At 50.4% G+C, this 25,701-nt stretch overlaps 1 protein-coding gene across 3 annotated transcripts; it reads right to left on the bottom strand.

Annotated features, from left to right (window-relative positions):
* Positions 1–3,306: 3,306 nt before the first annotated feature.
* On the bottom strand, positions 3,307–25,559 carry LOC103307006 (myosin-11-like). 3 transcript variants are annotated; one of them, XM_065592275.1, is made up of 6 exons: positions 24,758–25,559; positions 11,964–12,580; positions 11,088–11,241; positions 9,130–9,250; positions 8,889–9,012; positions 3,307–4,527 (listed from the first exon to the last, which is right to left on the bottom strand). In XM_065592275.1, the coding sequence occupies exons 1-5, from the start codon at positions 25,067–25,069 to the stop codon at positions 8,894–8,896; spliced, it is 1,323 nt and encodes a 440-aa protein (XP_065448347.1). In that variant the 5' UTR covers positions 25,070–25,559; the 3' UTR covers positions 3,307–4,527; positions 8,889–8,893. The 3 variants fall into 3 exon arrangements, with proteins under 3 accessions (XP_065448347.1, XP_008175125.3, XP_042700036.2); XM_008176903.4 differs by lacking the exon at positions 8,889–9,012 and having other exon boundaries at positions 24,758–25,553; XM_042844102.2 differs by lacking the exons at positions 8,889–9,012; positions 9,130–9,250 and having other exon boundaries at positions 4,156–4,527.
* Positions 25,560–25,701: the final 142 nt, after the last annotated feature.

Here is a 25,701-nt window from a genome sequence, read left to right as displayed (position 1 = left end):
GATGCAGATACCAATTTTGAATGGGCGCAGGGCTCAAAGGGGATTCAGGGCAACGCAGCATGCAGGCAGTTATTTGAGAAGAGAAGCAGTTTGCTAGCCATACAATTGGTGTTATCAATGCTGAGCTCAGTTTTGCACTACGGGTACACAGCAGTAGGACAGCAACCTATTTATGCACTTAGCAAGACAGCCACATTCAGCCTGCTCCTGTACCCCAACTATACAAGGCCTGATTCAATACAAAAACATCTAAGTACTTGGTCCTTACAGCAAACCTAGGTGTGCATCAATTCTCCTCTCACACCCCTTTAAATCAGGAGCACCCTCACTGAGGGCAACCGAGTTCCTGGCACACAGAAGTATGAGATCAAAATCAGGCCCACACTAAGCAGCCTAGCCCTTCACTTGGCTAGGCAATTGTAAGATGTTTGGCTGGCTGGCTTCAGCCCTTAACCTATCTCAGGCCCAGTTTGCAGCCACATAAGTTGAGACAAAGCCAATGGGAAGCACAAGCTAAAAAACTGGCTCAGAAAGAGAGGAATTTGATGTACATGCAGCAGCAGCTCCCACGGCACAGGACTTGAATACAGCCAGCTCTGCTGCATTCAGCTAGTGACTTTAGTTTTCTCTTAAAATGTAAAATGGAAACAGACCCACTCCATTAGATATAGCAAATGCAAAGACATTTAACTTTTGGGTTAGATGCTGCCTCAAAGAATCTGTGCATGGACAAGCCTTGCACCAAAAGCAACTTGGCATTTGCCTACACCCAGCCGTTGCACTGGTTAATTATGGTTAAACTGGTAGAAGACTGTGTGGGGTGGAGGCGCAGGCACTGGCATCAGTTTAAACCTGGCTTATAGGGGTTCTGTTTGCACCTGCAAGTTAGGTCCGTAAAAACTAGGCTAAATGGAAATGGGACACAATCCAAAAACCAGAGGGTCTCCACACCCAGCCTGGCCCAAGAACCACCACCCAGTTAGTTTCTTGGGTGCCAGCTGGGCCCTAGGACAGCAGGGTTTTAAAGCTGTACCAGACTTACCCCACCTTTGGCTTTCCTGCTTTTTATTCAGTATTTGCAGAAAAGCTTCAGCAAAGGACTTTGCTGGCCTTGCCAGCACGAGAGGAGCCAGGGGTCTGATCGGAGCCAGGCTACATACGTGGACATTGTAGAGCTACTCGGAATTAACGTTAGGCCAGATTCCATGTTCCCCACAAACTTGCTTTGGCTTGCTTTGTTACAGGCTCAAGTACTTCACCCTTAGGCAGGGGAACCCTATGGCAGGAGGAGCAGCATGCCAAGGAGGGTGGCCGTGGTCCCAGAGGCTCTCAAGCCCAGGAGAGGATTGATGGTTTGCATACAGCGCTCCCTGTTCTGACCCACCAGTTTTTTTCCCCCCCCATTCCATCCCACAGAGCAGCCAACGGGGCCTTGAAGTTGGAAGGTGTCTTACTTTGCACTCCGCCATTTCAGGGCAAGTGCTTCCATTTCGCATGAAGCCATGCGAGCCCACACCTGAGCAGAAAACCGGTTTAGAGCAAGGCACGCTGGGGACGAGGCCAAATATTGCACTGCCAACAGAGATCCACCCGAGGGAGGTTTTGGTTTGTGCCCATTTGCTCAGTTTCTAAAACAACTTTGGCAATTCAGCACTTGCGGCCTCCTGAATTGGCAGCCAGCTCCGTGCCAGAGGCTGAAGCACACGGCCCACAAACCTCGAGGCCTCCACGGGGCTGAGTCACAGACGTGATTCCTGCAGCTCAGGCATGAACGAACAGCAGCAGCTCTTTTGCCTATGGACAGTCACAGAGCAGCAGCTTCCCCCTGGACAGGGGAAAGTCTGCAGTTACATTGGGCACATGGAAGCAACTGGAAAAAACCCATCATTTCCTGTCTGACTCTGGAGGCATTAGATGTTTTGCACAGAATCCCACCACCCTTCCCTCTCTCCTTGGAGTCCTCAGGCGCTGTCAGTACACCCTCTGCTGAGGAGGGCTGAATACACACATGATCAGCATGGGTGTGAAGAAGCAGCAGGCACTGCTCAGGCTCCCAGATCCCATTGCCAGAAGTCACTTCAGAGTCTTAGTTGTGTCCTGTAGCCTGTCCTGAGAGTTCTGGATGTCCCCACTCATCCAGAGCGGAACATCTGCTTTGGCCCCTCTCTCTGCCCTCCGACAGCCTGAAGATCCATTTGCCATCCCCCCCACATCATACGACTCCTAGCTCGACCTTTCAGTGCACCGCCTCCTTTTCTGCAGCCAGCATCCTGGTGAGCCGGGGTAGCAGCAGTCTCGTCAGCGCAGTTCAGATGATGAGACAATGCTGGAATGTTCTGGATCCCTGCGGGACACTTCAGGCATTATGGGAAAGCATCTGCCATGTGTCCCAGCTGATGGCACCAAGTGAGCTTAAAAACTGTAATTGGCACTAGAGATGGTCATTGGAAAATAGGTTCACGCACACAGAAACTTTTGATTTTTCCACCAAAAATAGACCCAAACCCCAAAATATTTTGACTGGTAAATGCAGCCTCATATTCCCTCTATAGAGGAGAATGGGAACAGACATCTGAACTACAACTCCCATAAGGCAGGGCAACCCCATTTCCAAATGACAGCGTTTCAGTTTGCAGAATCTGCTTTTTCAGGGGAAAAAAAATCTCTACAGTTTTCTGCAGACAGCAGGCATCGCTTGGTACTTTACAAAGGCCAGGTGCAGAGGGCAAGCCACCTGCCAACGTGTGGCAGAGCTAGGAACAGAACATAGATTTCCAACATCCTAGTTCTGTGCTTTAACAAGATTGTCCTTTCCTCCTTTCAGTCAGCGCAGAGTGAACGTGTGGAGGAGAAGAGGACAATTTAGGCAGACTGTCTCCTGTGACTCTAGAGTGGAGCTATCCTAGCACCCAAGTCACTCCAAACCCCCACTCCCACATTAGCCAGCAATCTGGGGAACACTCCCCCATATTCTGACAAGAAGCCTCTGTGTTCTAATCTTCAGCCACAGAAGGCACTATGCTCAACCCCAACCCTGCCAAATTTGAGACCCACGCATCTCCATGGGGTACATATGTAGCACTAGCTGAGTGTCTTTCTCTACCCACCACCACAGGACACAAAACCTCCAAACTGGGATTATGGGGGTGGAATTGCACACACCTCCCATCTTTGCAAGGTGTCTCATGGTGGACCCATAACCTGCTTTGCAGGCCCCTCTCCCACCCTGGGGCCTGCTGTGTTGAGAGCTCCAGTGCATCTTCCAGTGATTTTGGGGGGGGCGGGTAGGAAGGAGAGGAGAGAGAATAGGGGAACAAATGTATTGTGCATAGGTCAGCAGGCTGGACAAGCCATTAGCAGCCCCAAAGCCTTCTTCTGAGAGAGTTGTATACATTAAAATACAGCTGCTTCCCTTCCGCAGAATTAGACAGACAAGCAAGCACACCCAGTCTGAATGCTCTGGTGTTTCACTTGGTGAGATAGGTCCAGAGAAGGCCAGTAGTCTTAACCCACCTTGCAACACCACAAGAAAGCTTAGCATGTCTGTCCATCTCTTCCAGGGTAAGGCTCAGCGTAGACGCCATAGCTCTGTGAGGGATGAGCAGCCCTGACTAGCAATGCCCTCTGCCATGAGAAACTGGCTCAGCCAGGAATTTCCAACTGGACACACGCACACCTCCCCTTTGGTCATTTGGCTGCATCCAGCCATTAGCATCATCTCTGCATAAGTTTTAACACTTCTGACATGCAAAGCACTGGGTAGAATCCTAAATGGGCAGCAGGAGAACATTCCAACTGTTGCTACTGAAAATAATAAAACCAAAAAATTCCTAAATAAAGAGGTTTACAGGCCAACTTTCCAGACCCAGGTGCTCAACTTCCCTCACAATTAGCCTTGTGGTGCATCTTTTCGTGCGAGTGAGACACACATCTGCAGATGCAGAGTGGCTGAACGCAAACAAACAGTTGCACGTGCATATAGCTGGTGGTTCAGTTTAGGCGCTTAGGTTTGGAAGTTTAAGACAGATCTTGTCAGTTGCACTTTCCAGGAGCCTTCAGCAAGGCCTGGGGCTGTTCAGCCTGCCATTAAATGGGGATACACAGCTCCCAAGAAAGGGGCTTATTCATTGGGATCCCATCTACATGGACTCCTTGTAAGCTGTAATTACTTTAAAGAAAACCAAAGCACACCACAGTTGTGTCCAAGTAAAGCAGATGCCACCAGCTCAGTAACCCCTGCCCCAGGGGCCGCATCACAGCTTTCCATCTAGGCACACAGCATCCAAGAGACCCTGGCACTGGTCAGGCTCTGGTTGCCCATGCTGGCGATGTGTATTTTGAAGCCAGAGTCCGTGACGTCCACAGCTCTCACCGAGATGCCCACAGAACCACGAGCGCTCAGCCCCACCAGCCCCAGCATAATCGCGGGCTGGGTCGGGACACGGTGCGGGAAGCTGATCTCGTGCACATGCGGCCACCCACAGCCATCCTCAGTCTCACAGCGGGTCTGTACTTCTCCTGAGAGACCTGGTGGGGGCGGGGGAGAGAGAAGGGAAACAAGAGGTTAGTTTCCTTTCCTTCTGTTGAGGGCATCAAGCCAGTCTTCCCACTGACCCAACACACCGTCCCATTGCATGATCCATTTCTGTATATCTTCTGTCACCATGAGAGGCAACCCATAACTGCAGAGCCAGAGTTAGGCAGCTGTACAATGCCCTGGAGGAAGATGTATCAGAGATACAGTCCCGTAGCTTTAAATTCCCACCAGTCCACCACGAAAGAAATCCATATTAGTTAATAGCATTCCCCTGCAGGGGGGAAGAGGAACTTTAGGGCAGCAGGACTGTATCGTGCTCTCCGGTACGGGGCATAAGCACTGCAAAGCACAGTGCGCTGCACCCTCAGGGGACATCTCATTTTTACAAGTATCAGAGAGGTTGCCGTGTTAGTCTGGATCTGTAAAAAGCAACAGAGTCTCCTATGGCACCTTAAAGACTAACAGATGTATTGGAGCATAAGCTTTCAAGGGTGAATGCCCACTTCACATGCATCTGACGAAGTGGGTATTCACCCACCAAAGCTTATGCTCCAATACATCTGTTAGTCTTAAAGGTGCCACAGGACTCTCTGTTGCTTTTCTCATTTTTACAGGGACTGGAGATGGCCACTGCACAGATCAGAGTCAATTTCAGTGCCTTCCAGAGAGTCTCAGTGAGCCCACAGGGTGGAGAACAAGCTGGCAGAGATCTACCATGAGACTGCAGAGACAGGAGTCATTTAGCCTGGCGAAGCACCCACAAGGAGCTGGAAGGGGACAGCCCTGAGCAGAGATCAGGTATCACAGCACAAGATCAAGGGAATGCTTGGCACACCACAGGGTAAGGAACATGCCATTACTAGAGATGAACGCCCGCTCCTCCAGGAAAAGCAATCAGTGCTGTGACAATTAGAGAGACTCCTAATTAACGCACAGTGACAGGCGGCACATTCTCACCAACTAGTGTTCCACGGGGAATGGGAACCACAGCATCAGGGAACTACGCCTGGAGTGGAGAGAGGACAGGACAGGGGATGGGATCCCAAAAAAACAACCCGGGGAGAGGGTGTAAGGAGCCCAAAGCAATTCAGATCTGCTATAACCCAGGGCTCTGGAGTAGCAAGCTCTGGCTGGACTGAATGGAGCCAAACCCAGAGCAGTAAACATAGGCACCACAGCTCTAGTGTGACGGGGAGACCCAGTGGGCCTGCGGTTAGGGTCTCATCTCATTCCCTGGCTGGGTGCCTGGGAGAGGAACATTCAGCCCTGAGTGGGGCAGGAAGGCAGGCAGATGGCAGCGCCACAGGGAGCAATGTCCAGCTCTCCTCGGGTGAAAGGACCCTGCAGGCCGAGGAAGCCCTGGGCTCAGGGGACAGCCTGCCTCAGGAGGGCAGAGACCCATTTCTGCTTACCCTGACGTGCCTCACTTTGGGAGTGAAGAGGAAAAAAAACACTTGCATGGCAGTTCCCAGAGGCTCGGTGGTACAGAATGGGGCACTTCTCATCCACAGAGAACCCCTTACCCCCGCCATGTACCTGGAGAAGCCCCTAAGGACTCAATCAATCAAGGCCCTTCCTCCCATCATCAGGATTTCCAGGGACTGAGATCAGATTTGATTTTGTAAAGAAACCCCTGTGCTGTCTTCCCATGCAAAGAGCTTTGAGCACTTGCAGTCCCACAGCGCCCCCCTGTGGACATTACTGGATGATAAAATTTAGCTGCAAATTTGGATTAAGAATATGGAATGTCACCTATCTCAGATGGTTCAGAGACTCTTACCACACCCCACCCAAGCACACTGTCCCTGCAGGGTTGGCCATGTCTCGCTCACCACAGCTCCTCATTGGCTCATGGCCTGGAACATTTTTATCCCAGTTGTCTAACTGCAGCTGCTGCTCTATTGGTGCCAGTGTCTAATCCTTTGGGGGAAGTGCATTCAGCCAGTGTTGTCCTGCAACAGTGGGTCCCAAGGGTTGGTTACACACTCCATGAAAATTCCCTGTTAGCTATTTTAACATGCACTGCTTCTGAAATTCACTGGGGAGTCCCCTTATTATGCTACTGGGGAACTAGATTCCACCACCTCCCTAGGTAACCCATTCCAGTGCTTCACCACACTCCTAGTGAAATAGTGTTTCCTAATATCCAACCTAGACCTCCCCAACTGCAACTTGAGACCATTGCTTCAGGTAGTTGAAGGCTGCTATCAAATCCCCCTCTCACTCTTCTCTTCTGCAGATTAAATAACCCCAGTTCCCTCATGCTCTCCTCGCAAGTCATGTGCCCCAGCCCCCTAATCATTTTCGTTGCCCTCTGCTAGATTCTCTCCAATTTGTCCACATCCCTTCTGTAGTGGTGGGACTAAAACTGGACACAATACTCCAGGTGTGGCCTCATCAGTGCTGAATAGAGGGGAATAATCACTTCCCTTGATCTGTTAATGCTCCTACTAATACAGCCCAATATGCTGTTGGCCTTCTTGGCAACAAGGGCACACTACTGACTCATATCCAGCTTCTCATCCACTGTAATCCCCAGGTCCTTTTCTGCAGAACTGCTGCTTAGCCAGTCGGTCCCAAGCCTGTAGCAGTGCATGGGATTCTTCCTTCCTAAGTGCAGGACTCTGCACTTGTCCTTGTTGAACCTCAGAAGATTTTTTGGCCCAATCCTCTAATTTGTCTAGGTCACTCTGGACCCTATCCCTACTCTCCAGCGTATCTATCTCTCCCCCCAGTTTAGTTTCATCTGCAAACTTGCTGAGGATGCAATCCATCTGCTCATCCAGATCATTAATAAAGATGTTGAACAAAACCGGCCCCAAGCCCGACCCTTGGGGCACTCCGCTTGATACTGGCTACCAACTAGATATCAAGCCGTTGATCACTACATGTTGAGCACGACAATCTGGCCAGCTTTCTATCCACCTTATAGTCCATTCATCCAATCCATACTACTTTAACTTGCTGGCAAGAATACTGTGGGAGACTGTATCAAAAGCTTTGCTAAAGTCAAGATATTTTCACATTCACCGCTTTCCCCACATCCTTTATTGGTATCCAAAATAGTGAAACTCCCTACTTGCATTGTGAGCTCCCTCCAAGGAACAGGAATGATCAGCTCCCATTGTCTAACCTAAACAACGCAACTTTGGTAATACTCCCCTGAGCCATCAGTTTACCCATAAACAAATCTAGTGTTCTCCCTTGAACCATTGTTCTTTCTCTACAAAAACCCCTACCCATGCTCAAGTAAGTGTTCTGATGCCTGGATCCAAAATCTGCATCAGTTCCATTGGGACTTCATCTTCTCCTGACTGATCGTGGGGGGTAGGGGTGCGCTCTGCCTGTCTCCAGCACTCCGGACCCTCAGCTACCACCCCACCTGGGACCCCCAATTGATTCAAGCTTCGTGGAGTGGTGAGAACCCAGCTCTCTCTCTAGGTGTAGCCTTCTGACCCTGACTTGTGTGATCAGTTATAGTTTTCTAAACCTGACTTTTATAATCAAATGTCTGTTAGATTTAATACTGTAACTGTTTTGTTTGTTTGGCTCCCCTTGTATGGTTATTACCTGGCAATAAATAACTTCCATGATTAAGCTGGTTGCTTCTCTCTCTCCCACCCTTGTGGGTATTTTTTGGCTTCCCCATTCGCTCTGCAGCAATGCTCCTCAAAACTAAGCTACAGATCCCTTCAGTGCCCAAAAATCCTGTGGGGTTTACTCATCAAGTGGGTTACTACCTGGGATATATGAGGGTGGCAGCTTGGACGTGCTGTTCGACTCAGCCTGCTGAGTCCAGGGGCATAGAAGGGGTCAGCTGGGGAGTGCTGCTTAACCCGGTCAAGAGAGAGAGTGTGTGAATGTGTGTACAAACCCAGCCCTGGGGTACAGAGGTCCTGCAGGATAGCTCCATTGGGTGGGAACTTGCATCAGGGAGAAGCAGAGCTCCGTATGAGAACACCAGTGATAAGCAATACATTGATGGAATTACAGAAACCCCCCTCTCCCCAGAAGAGTAACCTTAATAAATGAGTGTACCCCAGAGTAATGGACAAATCTGGTAACAATGGACACGTGCAATGGGGACCTGCTCCACAAACACCCTGTTAGACAGACAGTGACGGGAGCAGTGTGGGCTTAGACAGATCTCAGCATCTTCTCTGCTAGTCAGAAATCACTCCAATTGGGTGTTTTGAGGGCAGGGGGTGGGTTAAACAGAGCCTGTGCAGGGATAGCCAGAGGGACCTGCTGGGCTGGCATCAAAGCTCACGGACAACCCGACTGCCGCAATAACAGTGCGCTCTATAGTCTATGGACTTGCTTCCCCTCCCCCACCCGGGGGCGAACATACCCCAATCACTTGGGCCATTGAAGTCTGCACAAGGTTGAGCCACCCAGCACTGGAAGAGAAGAGACAACTGGCTTCCATCTCTGGTTCCCAAGCAGCATGCAGAGGGGTGCATGCACGTGCCCATCTGATGAGCAAGCAGAACATGCGGCAGGGGTGGCTTCCAATGCCACACCCAGTCGTTCAGTCTGTGGGTTGTCCCCCCACCCCACCCCCCTGCTCCAGGAAGGGATTTTGCTCTTACATTGCTGCAGGCTGGTGCCCAGGCTGCTCTCCAGATTGGCCATCCCAATCTTTAGACCCTGCAGCTGCTGCTCCACGACACCAGAGAGCTGTGTGTTCAGATTGACCATGCCCAGCTCCACCTGAAGAGAGAGAGGAAATCCAGGGCATGGGACAGACTCTTTGCCCCAGGCACAGCCTTCCTCAGAGAGCAGCGCATGGTGAGAGTCACGGTCACATGCCGTGACCTCCCTGTGGGGCTGGGAGCTACCCCAGCTTCCTACCCAAGGACACACCCCTCTCACCCTGCAAGGGGCTCTCACAGACCCTGGCAACCACATACATGGAGCTTCCCTGCTTGCAGATGGCACTGCTGGAGAGTTCCACTTCCCGCAGGGTCCAGGGAGGTGCCAGGTAAAGGGCTTTGTAGCAAAGGTCTGTGTGCGAGCACGTGGGGCGAGATCAGTGCAGGCGAGAGGCACTGGAGACTGAAAGCCTCTGCTTTTGGTTCGAGACCTGCACATCCTCCTGCACTGCAGGGAGCAGCACTGCCCACATCTGCACTCTTAGGGCTCCTAAAGCCCAGTTCTGGCGTTCCTCCTCACTGCAGGTATTTGCTTTGGTGGGTTTAGGCCCAACCCAGAAGCTCATGTGACTAACTGTACTGCAGAACCCTCTCCCCAAAGGATATCCGGGTACTGAGCTGTAACGCTTCCCCCCCATCTCCACACCCAACAGCTGAGAAATTCTGCTGGGAAGTAAATCCGGGGGATTCTGCTACCAAAATAACGTCACATTCCATGAGTCCAGCCAGCTCGCTACAAGCCGATAAACCTGCAGGGCCCAGAGCCCAATGCGGACCTGTGATGCAGAAGCCCTCACTTGTGCGTTTTGCAGGACACATCTTTAAGACCCACCTCTGTGGATGCAGACTGCCCTACACCGCTTGAAGTAACAGCATTTTACAGTGATCACAGCATGTCAGTTGCATTTGTTTTTAAATCTGCAATTCCACATCTGTCCCCCACATATGCACTGACTCTGTGGGTGCTCCAGCCCAGGAGCACCCACCAGCAGGCAGCTCCCCCTTCCTCCTCCCCAGTGCCTCCTGCCTGCCCTGTCAATCAGCTCCTCCCCCTCCTTCCCAGCACCTACAACCCGCCACAATCAGCTGTTTCACAGTGTGCAGGAGGCTCTGGGAGAAATGGGGAGGAGCAGGGATGAGGCATGCTCAGGAGAGGTGATGGAACTGGGCAAGAAGAGTCAAGGAAGAGGTGGGGCAGCGATGGGGACTTGGGAGAAGGGGACAGATGGGGGCAGAACCTAGGGCAGAGCGGTGGGTTGAGTACCCTACAGGCCTGGAGAAAGCCAGCACCTATGTGTCCCCCAACATCCCTCCAGCCCTTCCAAGATCAATAGCCAGACCTGGCCTGTTCTCATGGGTAGCTCTGTTTCCCCTCACCCTTCATCATGTAAAGGGAATCATTCTCATTCCTCGAACCCCTTAGCCAGCTTTGTATCTCATCTCTGAACTCCTATGACACCTGGCCAGCGTCTCCCCCTGGCTCTAACAGGACAGTAGAACACCAGAGTTACGAACCGACCGGTCAACCACACCTCTCATTTGGAACCACAAGTACACAATCAGACAGCTGAGCTGTACAGCAGAGTACTGTGTTAAATATAAACTACTAAAAAAATAAAGGGAAAGTTAAAAAAAAAAAAAAAAAAAAAAAGATTTGGCAAGGTAAGGAAACTGTTTCTGTGCTTGTTTCATTTAAATTACGATGGTTAAAAGCAGCATTTTTCTGCTGCATAGTAAAGTTCCAAAGTTGTATTAAGTCAATGTTCAGTTGTAAACTTTCGAAAGAACAACCTCCATTCCCGAGGTGTTTGCACCTCTGAGGTTCTACTGTACTGCTTGTTCCTCTCCCTAGGCAACAGTGGAGTGACCATAGCCTGGTGGCCCAGAGTCCTCACCTGAGTCACATGGCCCTGAAGAGCATGAATAGCCGTTTCCAGCTCTGAGATCCTACCCTGCAGCTCTCTCCTCTGGTCAGCAATGCTGTGCAGCGCCTCGCTCACCCGCTCCTGCGTGGCCGATCTCTCCATGTGCAGCTGCTGGATCTGCACCCTGGAAGGCCCAGAGAGCAGAGTCAAGACCCACAGGTCCCCATGGAGCTGGCTCACATGCCACTGGGCACTCACACACACTGAGCAGCAGTCTGAGATACAAGCCTGCAGTGAGTGCAGAGAGGTGATGCCACGAAGCCAGAGGAGGAGGCAGACTGCTTTCTAATGGCCTCTGAAGAATGCTACCGTTCACTCCAGCTCTTCATTCAGCTGCACAAGCTTCAGAGTGGGCTAGCAGACAGAGCCCCAGTGGCTTGTAGTCTGGTTGCTAGGCTGTACTGAAGCCTATCACTGGATCTTCACTACTGTTACCCATGCTAACTAGATTAAGCTAGCACCAGCATAGCCACCCAGTTTATTTGTGTGTGTCCCAAGTGATGGCGTGAACACCATCTCCCTCCAGAGGCTTCTCCAGGCAGGTCTCACTGTCGGGAAGCCTCCCTTGTATTCAGGGCAAATGCTCCTGCTCTGAATTGCAACCCCTTGATTTTAGCCATGTCCCCTCAATAACTCCACCCCTGCTTTGGTGTTAAGCCTTTCAGACATGGCACGTGGCTCTGCTCTCTGTGACAAGGGCTCTGCAGGGCTCCGCTTGGCCAGATGTGTTCAAATCCCATGCTCCGGGGCAGGGACCATTTGTACTGCACCTAGCACAATGGGGCCCGGCCTCTCAGCGCTACCGCAATACACGTAACAAACATCAGCCTCAAGTGGCCATCATACCTGAGGTTCTCCAGCTGCCGAGGTTCAGAGCTGTCGCTCCCGCTCTGATTTGCTGCCACTTCCTGCAGTCCAGCCAGAGCCTTGCTGTTCTGCTCCAGCTGCAGCTGCAGGGCGCGTGCCAGCAGTGTGGTGCGGTTGAGGCTTCCCTCCAGGATGAAGGTCCGGGCTGACAGGGAGCCAATGTTGTTCTCCAATCTCTCGCCAGCCACCTTAGCGTGCTCCGCTTCCTGCTGCATGGCTTGCAGGCTATGAGCTTTCTCTTCCAGGCTCCTCTGGGCACTGGTGAGGGAGCCGGTCAACGAGGCCACGCTCTGCTCCAGCCTGGAACCCGACGACAAGAGCCCGGCCACCTCTTGCCTCAGCATCTCCAGCTCGGTGGTTCTCAGCTGCTCCAGCTGGCTCTGCAGCTCAGCCAGCTCGGTCCCGGAGGGGAGCTCTCCTCTCAGCTCGCTGATGGCCTGCTTCACTTCCGCCTGGAAGGCGGCAAGCTTGCCGATAGGGTCAGAGGCCACGATGCGCTCAGCAGCGACAGAGGCTCGCTCCAGTTTCTGCCTAGACAGCATCTGGGCCAGCTCCAGGTCAGAGAGTCGCCGCTCCAGCTCTGCCGTGTTAGACAGCTTGAAAGGAAAGAAACAGTGTGAGGAGAGTGTTCTGGAACCTGGGGACAGCCAGAGACACAAGGCCAGGCCTGAGACACCTGCCACTGGCCACCAATAGGGAAGGCACAGGGTAAAGCCTGCCACATCCTCCTCAGTGGGAAGAATGGGTCGAGAGAGAGAGCAGGGACAGGAGGAGAGGAGATCCCAACCCCTCCAACTGCAGCCAAGTCCTGAGAGGAGGAGTAATAGGCACCACAGCACCAAGAGTCTGCTGCCCCTGCCCCCCTCCAGTCACAGCAGCTGCTCATGAACAGTGTCTCTCTAACACCTAGGCCGAGAGAGGTCAATCGGAACGTGAGGCATTTGGGCCAGGATTAGCCTGGTCCTAACTACAAGGGTAGTAAGTGTTAATCGCAGGCACTTGTGTGGGTCCCCCAACACCACAGTATCCAAGCACCTCACAATCTGTAACAGATTTGCTGTCACACACACCCTGGGTGGGGGCAGGTGTGGCACAGCGGGGAACTGAGACACAGATCTGCACCGGTATTAGGTACCTAAAGGTGCAAAGAGACACCTCATGGGGTTCAAAACTCAAAACCGGGCACCTCGCCTGCTTCAGGAGCTTTTGTGAATCCCATGAGGCACCTAAGTACCTTCGATGATCCGGCCCTGGGACGTGCCCAAGATCAAACAAGAAGATGGCGGCAAAGCAGAAAACTGAACCAGGTCATCCGAGTCCTAGGCTAGTGCCTGAACCACTGGCAAAACCAGCAGAGCAAGCTTAACTGAGAACCAGAAATTTCGAGAGCAACTTTGGCTGCCCATCTCAACGGCAATGGCCGGCTCGCTGCTGCCAGGGTCACATCCCTGGTTACTGGGAGCGCCTTAAAAATTATATATAGCTTGCAATAAGGATTTTGCAAGTGTGTGTATGTCTAGACATCAAAGCAGCAAAAATGCAGTAAGGGCCACTTCTAGAAGTTTTATTGATCCTGTCTGCACAACATGGGGATCCACTGAGCACACACTAACTCTGGCAGCCAGCGTTTTCAAGAGAGAGTGGTGACACCTTTTGAAAGCCAAATCTCACACCCCACCGACTTCCTGCCAGAACTGGGGGTGCTCAGCACCTCTGAAAATCAGACCCTGGTGTCTCAAGCTAGGTACCCAAAATGAATGTGCTGCTTTTGAAGCTTTGGCTGAAACATCCCATCACAACATGCATTAGACCAATGTCCACCCCGGGAAGGGTTCTCTGGGGCCCTCTTCTACAGTTGTTCCAGAGTCACAGGCAGGGAGCTGGAGGGGTCTCTGTAGAGCAAGTGCTCAATGGAGCCATCAGCTTAAAACTTGTTTGTAAGCAAGTTCCTTCATCTCTGCATTAACAGTCCCTTAGAATGATCATTGGATGTGACACTGTAAAAATCCAGCGCTGCCCCTGGTTCCCTCCACTTGGATAACAAAACAAACAGTCAGTTTTGCTTTTACAGGCCACGTCCTTTCAGACTCTCCCCGAGGTTACATTTGGTTCCCAACAAGCAGGGAATATTTAGACATTTAAAAAAGGGATTTTTTTTTTTTTAATTGTGAAAACATTTTACAAAACTACAGACAAATCAACTAAATATCAAGCCAGATTTCAGTGTGTCCAGCCATAGTACAAACACCCTGCAGCCAGCCAGGCTATCAACCCTGCATCTTGGGAGGCGTTAATCCACAACCTGTGCCACTCTCTCTCTGGTATTGATACTGAAACAAGCAACATACAACAGGGTCCAAAAAAGATGCAAATAAGATGCAAGGGGCTGCTCAGTCAGGAGGCTGTAGCTGCTGGGGCCAGTACACAACATTCAATGTCAGGTTTCATTTACAGGGTTTAGGATTACACCGGGCAAATCCCAGAAATGAGCTGCAAAAGACTTTAGCAGCCTGTCACCACTCACTAGACCAAGCTATGGCTCTATAGATAATTGTAGGCTCTAATGGACTCAATTTTTTCCTAAAATAGAGCTGCCCCACCTTAGCACAGACATCTATATTACCATCTTGCAGGGCTGAACGCTCATTAAAAGCAAACCTGTCAGGAAATCAACAGATTTTTAAAAAGTCCCCCTGAGAAGCAGTTTCTGTTTGGGGTTAGCCGTCCCCTAGGAGGCTTGCTGCTCTTTGCTTCCGTTTCAAGGTTCTCGTGTGCAGGTAGAGGCTATTCTCAGGGCAGGAGCTGCGGGAAACACACAAACACTCAGCATTAATGGGGGAAATTGAAGGGACCTCAAATTAAAAACATACCCAAAAACCTAAACTATTTTTAACCTGCTATCAGTACAAACAGCCAGGAGCACCAGAACCAGGGAACTCTAGCTTTCAGTGGGCTGACTTTGGCTATAGATAAAGTGCTGTCAGCTGCACAGCATCTCCATCTTGTTTGGATGGGTCACCAAAAAAAAAAAAAAAATAAACACAAACCCACAGAGTCCTTGCTTGTTAAACTGGAAAATGAAGATTTCCCTTTAGTTAAGCAGTGGAAGTGCATTTTCCCACACTAATACATCTCAGTCCTACCCTGCAGGGAACTCCTCTGGGGTTTGGCTGCCTGGTGGTCTATTGAGTTTTCAGCCTCTATGCAGAAATTGCCAGCAAAGAGGCCAGTTTAGGGAGTCTACCTTGGTAACATCATGGTGGTATCCCAAGGCCTTGCTGGATTCTTTTGGGCAGATCTGCCCACCCGGTCCTGACCTGGCCCCCTCACACATTTCACATATGTGAAAGCTGAGAGCTGGCAATCACTTCTGGTCACTACTGATTGAGAATGGAAGACATTACCGAACTGGCTAGTCCTTCCTGTCAAACTGATAATCTGTCTGTTTTTAGGTGGGAGAGATCTCCCATCCCATTGTAACACTGACAATCAAAGCAACTTTGCAGATGACACTAAACTGGGAGGAGTGGTAGATACGCTGGAGGGTAGGGATAGGATACAGAGGGACCTAGACAAATTGGAGGATTGGGCCAAAAGAAATCTGATGAGGTTCAACAAGGACAAGTGTAGAGTCCTGCACTTAGGATGGAAGATTCCCATGCACTGCTACAGACTAGGGACCGACTGGCTAGGCAGCAGTTCTGCAGAAAAGGACCTAGGGGTTACAGTGGACGAGAAGCTGGACATGAGTCAACAGTGTGCCCTTGTTGCCAAGAAGGCTAACAGCATTTTGGACTGTATAAGTAGGAGCATTGTCAGCAGATTGAGGGACATGATCATTCCCCTCTATTCGGCATTGGGGAGGCCTCATCTGGAGTACTGTGTCCAGTTTTGGGCCCCACACCACAAGAAGGATGTGGAAAAATTGAAATGAGTCCCGTGGAGGGCAACAAAAATGATTAGGGGCCTGGCGCACATGACTTATGAGGGGAGGCTGAGGGAACTGGGATTGTTTAGTTGCAGAAGAGAAGAATGAGGGGGGATTTGATAGCTGCTTTCAACTATCTGAAAGGGGGTTCCAAAGAGGATGGATCTAGACCGTTCTCAATGGTACCAGATGACAGAACACGGAGTAAAGGTCTCAAGTTGCAGTGGGGGAGGTTTAAGTCAGATATTAGGAAAAACTTTTTCACTTAGGAGGGTGGTGAAGCACTGGAATGTGTTATCTAGGGAGGTGGTGGAATCTCCTTCCTTAGGAGTTTTTAAGGCCTGGCTTGACAGAGCCCTGGCTGAGATGATTTAGTTGGGGATTGGTCCTGCTTTGAGCAGGGGGTTGGACTAGATGACCCCCCCCTTCCAATCCTGATATTCTATGAAGCTGCTTCTGGTAACACTGCAAAGTGCCAGTGACCAGACAACAGGCTTTCAGATTAACAGTTCCCACCAGCTGGCCCACTTCTCCTTAGCCTTGAGCCCTCTCAGAAAGGAATTCAAGAGGGGGCTGCTGGAGCAGTGTTCAGCCAGTGTCCAACAAGTTATCTGCTAACCAGGTTCAATGTACTGTATAAGGGTTATCACCCAAACCTTACCCACAGCAGGAAAAGCTCCCTTAATAAATATTTAACTAGCAAGGGAAGCAAGTAACCGTGTTGGGACAAAAGACTGCATCGACAGAAAGAAACAGAGAGCAAGTGAAAGCCCTGTGGACAGGTCAGAAGTCAGCTAGCTTATCTGTCCTCCTCCCCCAGTATGTCACTGACTGTGATAAGCATGCAGGGATGGAATGTAGAGTTATGCAAGGGAACAGCAGCAGAAGTAGCACATCTGGGGTTGATTTAGGACACTTTTGTGCAATGTGCATTTCTAAACAAACAGGAATTCTTATAAAGGGACAGGAAATTCCTCTGAGAACCTGCACTAGTCCTTAAAGAAAGGCCTCAACAAATCTAAACAGCTGAAGGCAAATGCTTTCAGTGTCCAGACCAGAGAACTTAGTTCATTTTAGTTACATTCAGAACAGTGCAGCTGGCTGGAAAGTTACCGGTGTACTCTCCAACCACAGAGAGGGGTCAAACCACCACCATACAGAAGTCTCTAGTAGTTAAACTAGGGAGACCACAAGTCAGGATTGAAGGGTTTTAATCCCAGCTCTACCACTCCATCTAGCCTTTGGCTGAGTGACAAGGGGCCACTGATTTTGGCTGGGGGGGCGGGGTGGGAACAGATCCCAGGGATCTCAAGTTGGGCACACAAAAAAAATCAGTGGCCACTTGGGAACACATTGTTCTAGCCCTTTCCCCAGGTATAATACGCTACGACAGCAGCCCAGAAGCACATTGGGCTGTGCTCCAGGGGTAGGATACCAGGAAAAGTGAATGTAAACAGAGAATTGTAGGTGCTTAGTTAAAATGATGGACCACTTTGGAACTGATTATGTGCCAACTGTATTCACTTTAATTCTGTGTAGGCATTTGTCATAAACATACAGCTAATCCCTCTTTACCCTGTAAAGGGATAATTCATCTTTTACCTCTAAAGGATTAAGAAACTCAGATAACCTGGTTGGCACCTGACCAAAAGGACCAATAAGGGAAGAAGATACTTTCAAATCTGTGGGGGGAAGGTTTTTGTTTGTGTCTTTGTTTTGTTCTCTCGGAGTCAGCAAAGGAACCAGGGCAGGGTAAATACATCTCCATAAGCCATAACTGGACTAAGCATCGCGTATTGCAGAAATAGTAAGTAACAGCAAAGAAATGCATTAGATTCTCTTTTGTTTTAGCTTGTGAATTTTCCCTGTGCTAAGAGGGAGGTTTAACCCTGTTTTTGTAACTTTAAAGTTTTGCCTAGAGGGGAAATCCTCTGTTTGGAATCTTTTTGTTACCCTGTAAAGTTATCTTCCATCCTGATTTTACAGAGGTGATTCTTTTATCTTTTTTTAAATAAACTTCTTTTAAGAACCTGATTGTTTTTCAGAGTCCTAAAGACTTAGGGGGGTTGATCTGTGTTCACTTTGTAACCAATTGGTTAGAATATTATTCTCAAGCCTCCCCAGGAAAGGGGGTGTAGAGGCTTGGGGGGAATATTTTGGGGGAGGTAGGGCTCCAAGTGGCCCTCCCTGAACGTTTGTTTAAATCACTTGGTGGTGGCAGTGATCAAGGACAAGGTGGAACTTGTGCCTTGGGAAAGTTTTAACCTAAGCTGGTAGAATATAAACTCAGGGGGTCTTTCATGCGGGTCTCCGCATCTGTACCCCAGAGTTCAGAGTGGGGAAGGAACCCTGACAGCATTGACTGGTTATGCAGAGTTACGCAAATACAACTGCGCAGTCACTGCTGGATTGCTTTACATTCCAGAGTTTTGGTGAAACTGAACAAGCAGATGGATATTATTAGTAACCAACAGCCACTGAATGGCAGGAGGTTGAAAATATACTTCTCTCCTCCCAGGCATGAGCGGGGCTTTCCCACGCAAGTTTCAGAAGAAGGGGAAGAGGTTACATTCTGTTGTCCCGATGCTATGATTTTGGAGTCTGTGGCCAGCATACCCCATCGCCATCTCAGGCCAGGGGGGATGGCTCTGAAGTCTCTGATTCAGCTGTGAAACATCTTCACTTCTGGAACTACAGGTTCACATCCCAGCAGGACCAACTCTGACCAGTCAAGATAGATAAATACAGTTCTCGGTAGTTTCCTGCGCGTTGGGCTTTGAGTGGAGACCAAAGACCTGTCTGAAAGCAGGAGTTTGCCCCACTGGTCACTGGATAATTAATATTCCTCCCACCGTCTCAGCTGTGTGATTGACTGTCCACTAGTCAATTGCTATCCTCTACCCCAGGTGGCGCTGCATTCTGGCAGTGTTAGGTGCAGGTAGTTCGCTTTGGATTAAGGGAGACCTATAAATGCAAGATAACAGCATGGTTACATTCACTGAAGAGTCCCCGCAGACACTGGGGAGCGTGCACGGTGCTGGGCTTTTTGAAAAGCCCAGCAGCTCCCACGGTGACATTTACGGTTACATTTTCAGGAGATCTCAGCTCCCAATATGCCAAGCTCGCCTGAAAAACTGGCCCCAGTTGTGGGTGCTTCTGCCTTTCTGCAAATTCTAGCCACGTGGCCTATCAGTGAGGAAGAGTGCTGCCCACACACCCACACAAGCATAGACCCCTAGTAACGCAGAGTCACGCCACAGGGATTAGACCTGCACACTGCTGTGGATTCATCAGGCACACGAGCAGTCACAGAGCTAATGAGAATGGGTTCATGTTTGGGTGCCCGCCCCTTGTTAGAAAACAACATGGCACAGCTCCCAAGGGCTGCATCCCTCCTTCCAGCATATTCAGAGACTTGGATAGACAGCTGTGAACAATGGCCCAGATGTGAAATTTCTCACAAGCATGGTGCATGCACACGAGTCTAATCACACATGGGCTGGGTGGGGGGAGAAGAGGGTCTGGCACAATGACACCCCCCTCAATATGGCAACTAGCACCAGACATACACCTTTCATATCTGTTGCCTCCTCTATTGTTAGAGATTAGCTGTATTACTGCAGTGTCTAGGAGTCCCAGGCATGTCCTACTAGGCACTGTACAAAACAGAACAAAAAACGGTCCCTGCCCCAAGGAGAGAGAGAGGCAAGCTGGGGGGGGGGAAGGAGGGGGCTGGTAGCACAAGGAAACAATATCAGTCAGCATGTCATTCCGTGGTCTCCATTGCCATTTTCCTCCCCATGGCAACTGTGGGCCAGGCCATAACAACCTTCTGACAGAGGAGGACAAGCAGGGGCAACCCCCACCCCCGGCTCACTCAGCAACTCTGCTCAAAGCTTAGCAAGGGGACTCATTACTGATCAACAGCTAGCACTTCTTTCCTGACCCTCTAGCCCAGCCGCCATGTCCAACCAACTGTCAATACACTAACAGGATTAAAAAGAAGAAAAAAAAAATTATTTTTATATATATATATATATATATATATATATATATATATAAAAAGAGAGAGAGAGAGAGAGAATTAATCCCACCTCGCCCTTTGTGCTACCAAAGTCTAAATGCGGTGTTTTTAAAGGTGGGGGGGGAGAGGAGAATAGGCCTCTGGGACTCAAGTTGCAGCATTAAGAAAATAACGTGTCTTTAGCTTGTGCTTTATACATTAGCCAGCAACCTGTAAAGTCTTCATAACCGGGGGCCAGGGAGTTGCATGGCTGTTCTTGAGTCACTAATGGAGTCCTTCCCATTACAGAAAGGGAGGTTTTAAAGAGAGAAGACATCACTCCTAGATAAGAAGCCAAAACGGCAAAGTCTGCCAGTACGTTACACTCGTAACCACTATAAAGCAGTAGCCTACATCCAAACAGGAAGTCGAGAGAGGATTTGGGTCTTCATTTTGTAGCCAACAAAGCTCCCTTCAACACCAACACAACCAACAAAGCAAGTAACAGGTTTCTCCAGCACGGTCCTCTGAAGCATAAGGCATTGGACACTTTCAAAAGCAGGGCAGAGGACTGGTCTTATTCAATCAGAGCACTGGCCTGTCAATGCCTGCCTACCAAGGGTGAAACATCCCCTGTGCTGGGGGGTGGGGACAATACCTAAGTACCACGTTGTGACGTTACCTCCCATAAGGCTTTATGGAAATATGCTTAGAATGTGTTTTATGCTACATATGCCATGTAACATATCTCCGTAAAGGTTATGATCTACTGAATGTATTAATCAAGTTTGTATGCATGTATCATTCTTGTATTCGAAGTTATAAACATTATGAATGTTGGCTGTGTACTGGCTTAATTTCTAAATAACCTTAGTAGAGCATTTGGTCAGTTCCTGGAGAAGGAATGTTGAAATTAAGTACCTAAATCAAGAAACACTTAAGGACAATGGATCTTGGAATGCTCCAATCCACATAAGAAGTCTACTTGAGGACGTTCAAGGTAGCATGTAAACAATGGATGCTCCCTGTAAAAACTGAGTCATGCATGGACATGTGACTTGCCCAGGTGACTCCTAAACTCCATTTTGGAGCTGGACTTTGCATAGGAGTGAGGAGGGGGTCTCCACCCACAAGAGAAAGTCTATTTAAACCCCTGGGAGACCCCTCCATTTTGTCTTCATCTGGCTAAAGAGAGCCTCTCCACCCTCCCAGGATACCTGAAAGAAATTGGAACAAAAGGACAGTGACTGCAAGGGGTGTGAGTGATTGCTGGACCCAGGCTAGAAGGAGATTAGTCTGTAAAAGGGAGCATTTCGGAACTGGTGAGGATCTTATCTGTATTCAGTTTGATTAGACATAGATTTGCGCATTTAATTTTATTTTGCTTGGTGATTTACTTTGTTCTGTCTGTTATTACTTGGAACCACTTAAATCCTACTTTCTGTATTTAATAAAATCACTTTTTACTTATTAATTAACTCAGAGTATATATTAATACCTGGGGGAGCAAATAACTGTGCATCTCTCTCTATCAGTGTTATAGAGGGCGAACAATTTATGAGTTTACCCTGTATAAGCTTTATACAGGGTAAAACGGATTTATTTGGGTTTAGACCCCATTGGGAGTTGGGCATCTGAGTGTTAAAGACAGGAACACTTCTGTTACCTGCTTTCAGGTAAACCTGCAGCACTGGGGCAAGTAATTCAGACCCTGGGTCTTTGTTGGAACAGATGGGAGTGTCTGGCTCAGCAAGACAGGGTACTGGAGTCCTGAGCTGGCAGGGAAAGTAGTAGTCTTGGCATATCGAGTAGCAGCTCCCAGGGGGTTTCTGTGATCAAACCCGTCACACACGTAAGCCATCTTTTGAGGGCTATTTTAAAGACCTCTGCATTCACCGCAGATGAATACCAAGGACAGTGGTTCTCAACCTTTTCAGACTACTGTACCCCATCAAGAGTCTGACTTGTCTTGTGTATCCCCCAAGTTTCACCTCACTTAAAAAACTTACAAAATCAAACAAAAATACAAGTGTCACAGCACATTGTTACTGAAAAATTGCTTATTTTCTCATTTTTATCATATAATTATGAAATAAATCAATTGGGATATACTGTATTTACATTGTACAGTACACAGAGCAGTATAAACATAGGGTTACCATACATCCGTATTCTCCCAGACATGTCCGACTTTTTAGTTCTTAAATCGCCATCCGGGAGGAATTTTTAAAATGTCTAAAAACACCCGGGAAAATACAGACATATGGTAACCCCAAGTCCAAAGTCCCAGGGCTAGCGGCACTTCCAGGGGCAGCTCCCATGCTGCACCGGCTCCCTCCTGCCCAATAAGAGCTGCAGGGGCGGGGCTTGCAGGCGCAGGCAGCAGACAGAGAGCCCTCCGCCCTCCTCCCCCACACCCGTAGAAGCCAGAGGGACCTGCCAGATGCTTCCTGGGAGCCGCCCCAGGTAAGCGCCGCCAGCACTCCCCACCTCGTCCCCCGGCAGGTCCTCTGGCTCTTATGGTTGGGTCAGGCTGGGGGGGCGCGGAGAGCTCTCTGCACGCTGCCGGCGCCTGCAAGCCCTGCTCCACGGCTCCGGCAGCTCCCATTGGCGCTTTTCCCGGCCAATGGGAGCCATGGAGCGTGCGCTTGTGGCAGGCACAGCACATGGAGACCCCTCGGCTGCCCCTGATCCTAGGAGCAAGAGGGACCTGCGGCAGGAGGGATGAGTTGGCGAGCGGGGAGGGTGAAGAGGCGAGCGGGGAGCAGCGGGGGTTGAGTAGGTGTAGGGTGACCAGACAGCAAGTGTGAAAAATCGGGACAGAGGGTGGGGGGGTAATAGGCACCCATGTAAGAAAAAGCCCCAAATATCGGGATCGTCCCTATAAAATCGGGACATCTGGTCACCCTATGTAGGTGAGGGGTGAGTGGGGGAGTGGCGGGGGGATTGAAAAGGCCAGCAGCGGGTGTTGAAGAGGCGAGCGAGCCAGCGGCGGGTGGGCAGGCGGGGATGAGGAGGCAAGAAGCGGCGAGCCAATGGCAGGCGGAGGTTCTCGGGGTGCGCATGGGGGTTTCTGGCAGGGGAGTGAGGAGGTGAGTGACAGGTGGGAGGAGGTGAGCGGTGGGTGGGGGACTGAGGAGGGTCGCAGCGAGCCAGGGAGTGAGGAGGGGTGCGGTGGCAGGGCCAAGCGGGTAGGGGGGCGGGACCTGGGGCAGTGGGGGTGGAGCGTGGGAGGAGGGGGGTGGACTGTGGGCGGGGCTGACACCCCCCATGGAGTGTCCTCTTTTTTGAATGTTCAAATATGGTAACCCTAATAAACACATCATTGTCTATGAAATTTTAGTCTGTACTGACTTCACTAATGCTTTTTGTGTAGCCTGTTGTAAAACTAGGCCAATATCTAGAGGAGTTGATGTACTCCCTGGAAAACTTCCGAGTACCCCCAGAGGTACACTTACCTCTGCTTGAGAGCCACTGACCTAAGTCACTGCACTTGAAATAATTTCTGGTGCATACGCCAAATGTGTCTAAAGCTTGTGTCATATATAGACACCACCCGTCCTTACATGCAGCCCAAGCACTTGATAACAAACAACAATAGATTCTGCTTCCTTCAAACACGTGATGGTCTCAGTAACTTCAGTGAAGAAATGTAGGGCTGGACCATGATTACAGAGCCAAGAACAAGGGACTGTGAGGAGCTGCACTGCCCCAGAGGGAGACCCAGGAGAAGAATGTGTCCCAGATGGGTAGAAGCTCTGCCCCAAGAGGCACACAGCCATAAATGAATTTCAATGCCTGCAAGAGCAAGAATTGAATAAAACCAGTAACAGTCTTACTCCATACAGTAATGCCAGCTCCCCTCAACCCGATACCCTTCCAGTCCTATGCCCCAGTGCATCTCACCCTGGACCTGGCAGTCCATCCTATACCTTGTAATAAAGAGACTGACAACCAGGCCAGAGTTCCTTTGTTCATGCCATAAATTCACCCACAGAGGAGCCTGATACACAGACTGAGCTCATTTCCACCCTAATATGGAAGTCAGCTCTATAAACCCATTGTGTCCTGCTGCAGGCAGGTCAAGAGAAGAAACCATCCTAGTGACTCCGCTCACACAATATGCATTCCTGTCCCACTAATCCATGGATAGCTACAATTTGAGAAGCCATAGCTGTGGATTTGGGAGGGGGGGCAGTTTGGGGACTCTACCTGTGTCACGTTCATCATAATTCTCAAGTATGTCCCTGATTTTGGACCAAAATAACAGTCCTACTTTCTTTCACAAGCCTCCCTCCCTTATCCTGCACACAGTTGGGGGAGCCTCTGGAGCGGCTGTTCCTCGTTTCTCTGACCATGGGGTGTAGACAGGAAATCCAGAGTGCAGAGATAGAAGAGGACATTGCTTTAGAACAGGCCAGGAGGACACACAAGGGGCTCAGAGGTGAAGAATGCAAACTACAGCTGGGAAGAGCGAACTCCATGCCCCCCGCCCAGCAGAGTTAGTGGATCTCTAGAGCCTGGAAAAGTTTTTTGTGGCGTCGCAGGGAACCCACCCCCCAAAGCCAACAAGACTGTTCTCTGCCCCGTGCCCCCACTCAATCCCAGCCCTCACCAGGGGCGGGCAATCCCGCCTAGCAGCTCTCCAATAACAGCCAATACATGAGAACTGGAGACCCCTCCAACAGTCCCTCACGAGATGCTCTAATATAACCCCCGCCCCCGTCTTCCCGCCAGCCCTGGCGCCCAATGCAGGTAAGACCAACAGCCCCCTGCTCCCAAATCACTTACCCCCCGCTGCCGGAGCTGCGGAGCCCGGCCCACCCCCGAGCACCCCGCTACCTGCTCTCTCGTCCTTTGCACTTGCTCCTTCAGCACTTCCAGCTCCTCAAGGCGGCCCCGCACCTTCTCCACAGTCTCTCCCAGCTGCTCCAGCGTCTCCAGCTGGTGCACGAGCAGCCAACCCAGCACAGCGACCCCGGCGGCGGCCACCCCGAGCAACAGCAGCCCCAGCGCGGCTCGGCACTTCCAAGCCCAGGCTTCCCTGTGCCTGGGACCCCCGGCCTCCCTCTCTTCCGTCCGGCCCGGAGCAACGAAAGCCCCAGCATTGTTCTCAGTCCGCCCTCTGCCTGCTTTGCGCTGCTTGGCAGTCATGCTGCCCCCGTGCAATTAACCCAACTGCAGAGATTAATGCAACGGGGGGGGCACGCAACTGGTGCACTGAATGCAGCTGGTGCGAGGCATGCGACAAATGCAATTAGTGGTTGCAAAGCGAGCAAGTTTTCGAAGCAGTGCAATACATGGGAATGCAGCTAATACAAAGCATGAACTGCCCCCCGGCTAATACAATCACTGCTGGCTGCCATGCTTGCAACTACTGCAACAGCAGCACGGCATGCAGAGAATGCAGTTGATGCAATCGGTGCATTGCCTCCAGCTGTTGCAATAAGCGCAATACTGCATTGCAATAAATTCCTCGATCCTTTAGGGGGGCTTAACGGAGTCCCCAAACAGCCGCTTTGCCCACTTCAATGGCCTCCTCCGAGCTGACTAAAAAGTTGAAGCCGAAAGCCAAACTTTTTTCCTCCTCCGCCAAAGAGCAGGCAGAAAACTAGGGCAGGTGAAAGGGATTGTGATTGGTTCAAGGTAGAGCCCTGAACCAATGAGAAAAATGGAAAGCGGAGCGGGGGGGGCAGGTAAACTGAGAGCAGCCAATAGCACAGGGCCACAGGGATAAGGGGCGGGAGGGGGACGTGTAGCAATCAGTGTGCGCAGGGCAGGTGGAG

This window comes from Chrysemys picta, chromosome 4, assembly GCF_011386835.1.
Source record: "Chrysemys picta bellii isolate R12L10 chromosome 4, ASM1138683v2, whole genome shotgun sequence".
Taxonomy (NCBI): Eukaryota; Metazoa; Chordata; order Testudines; family Emydidae; genus Chrysemys; species Chrysemys picta.
This window is presented reverse-complemented; position numbering and strand designations above follow the sequence as displayed.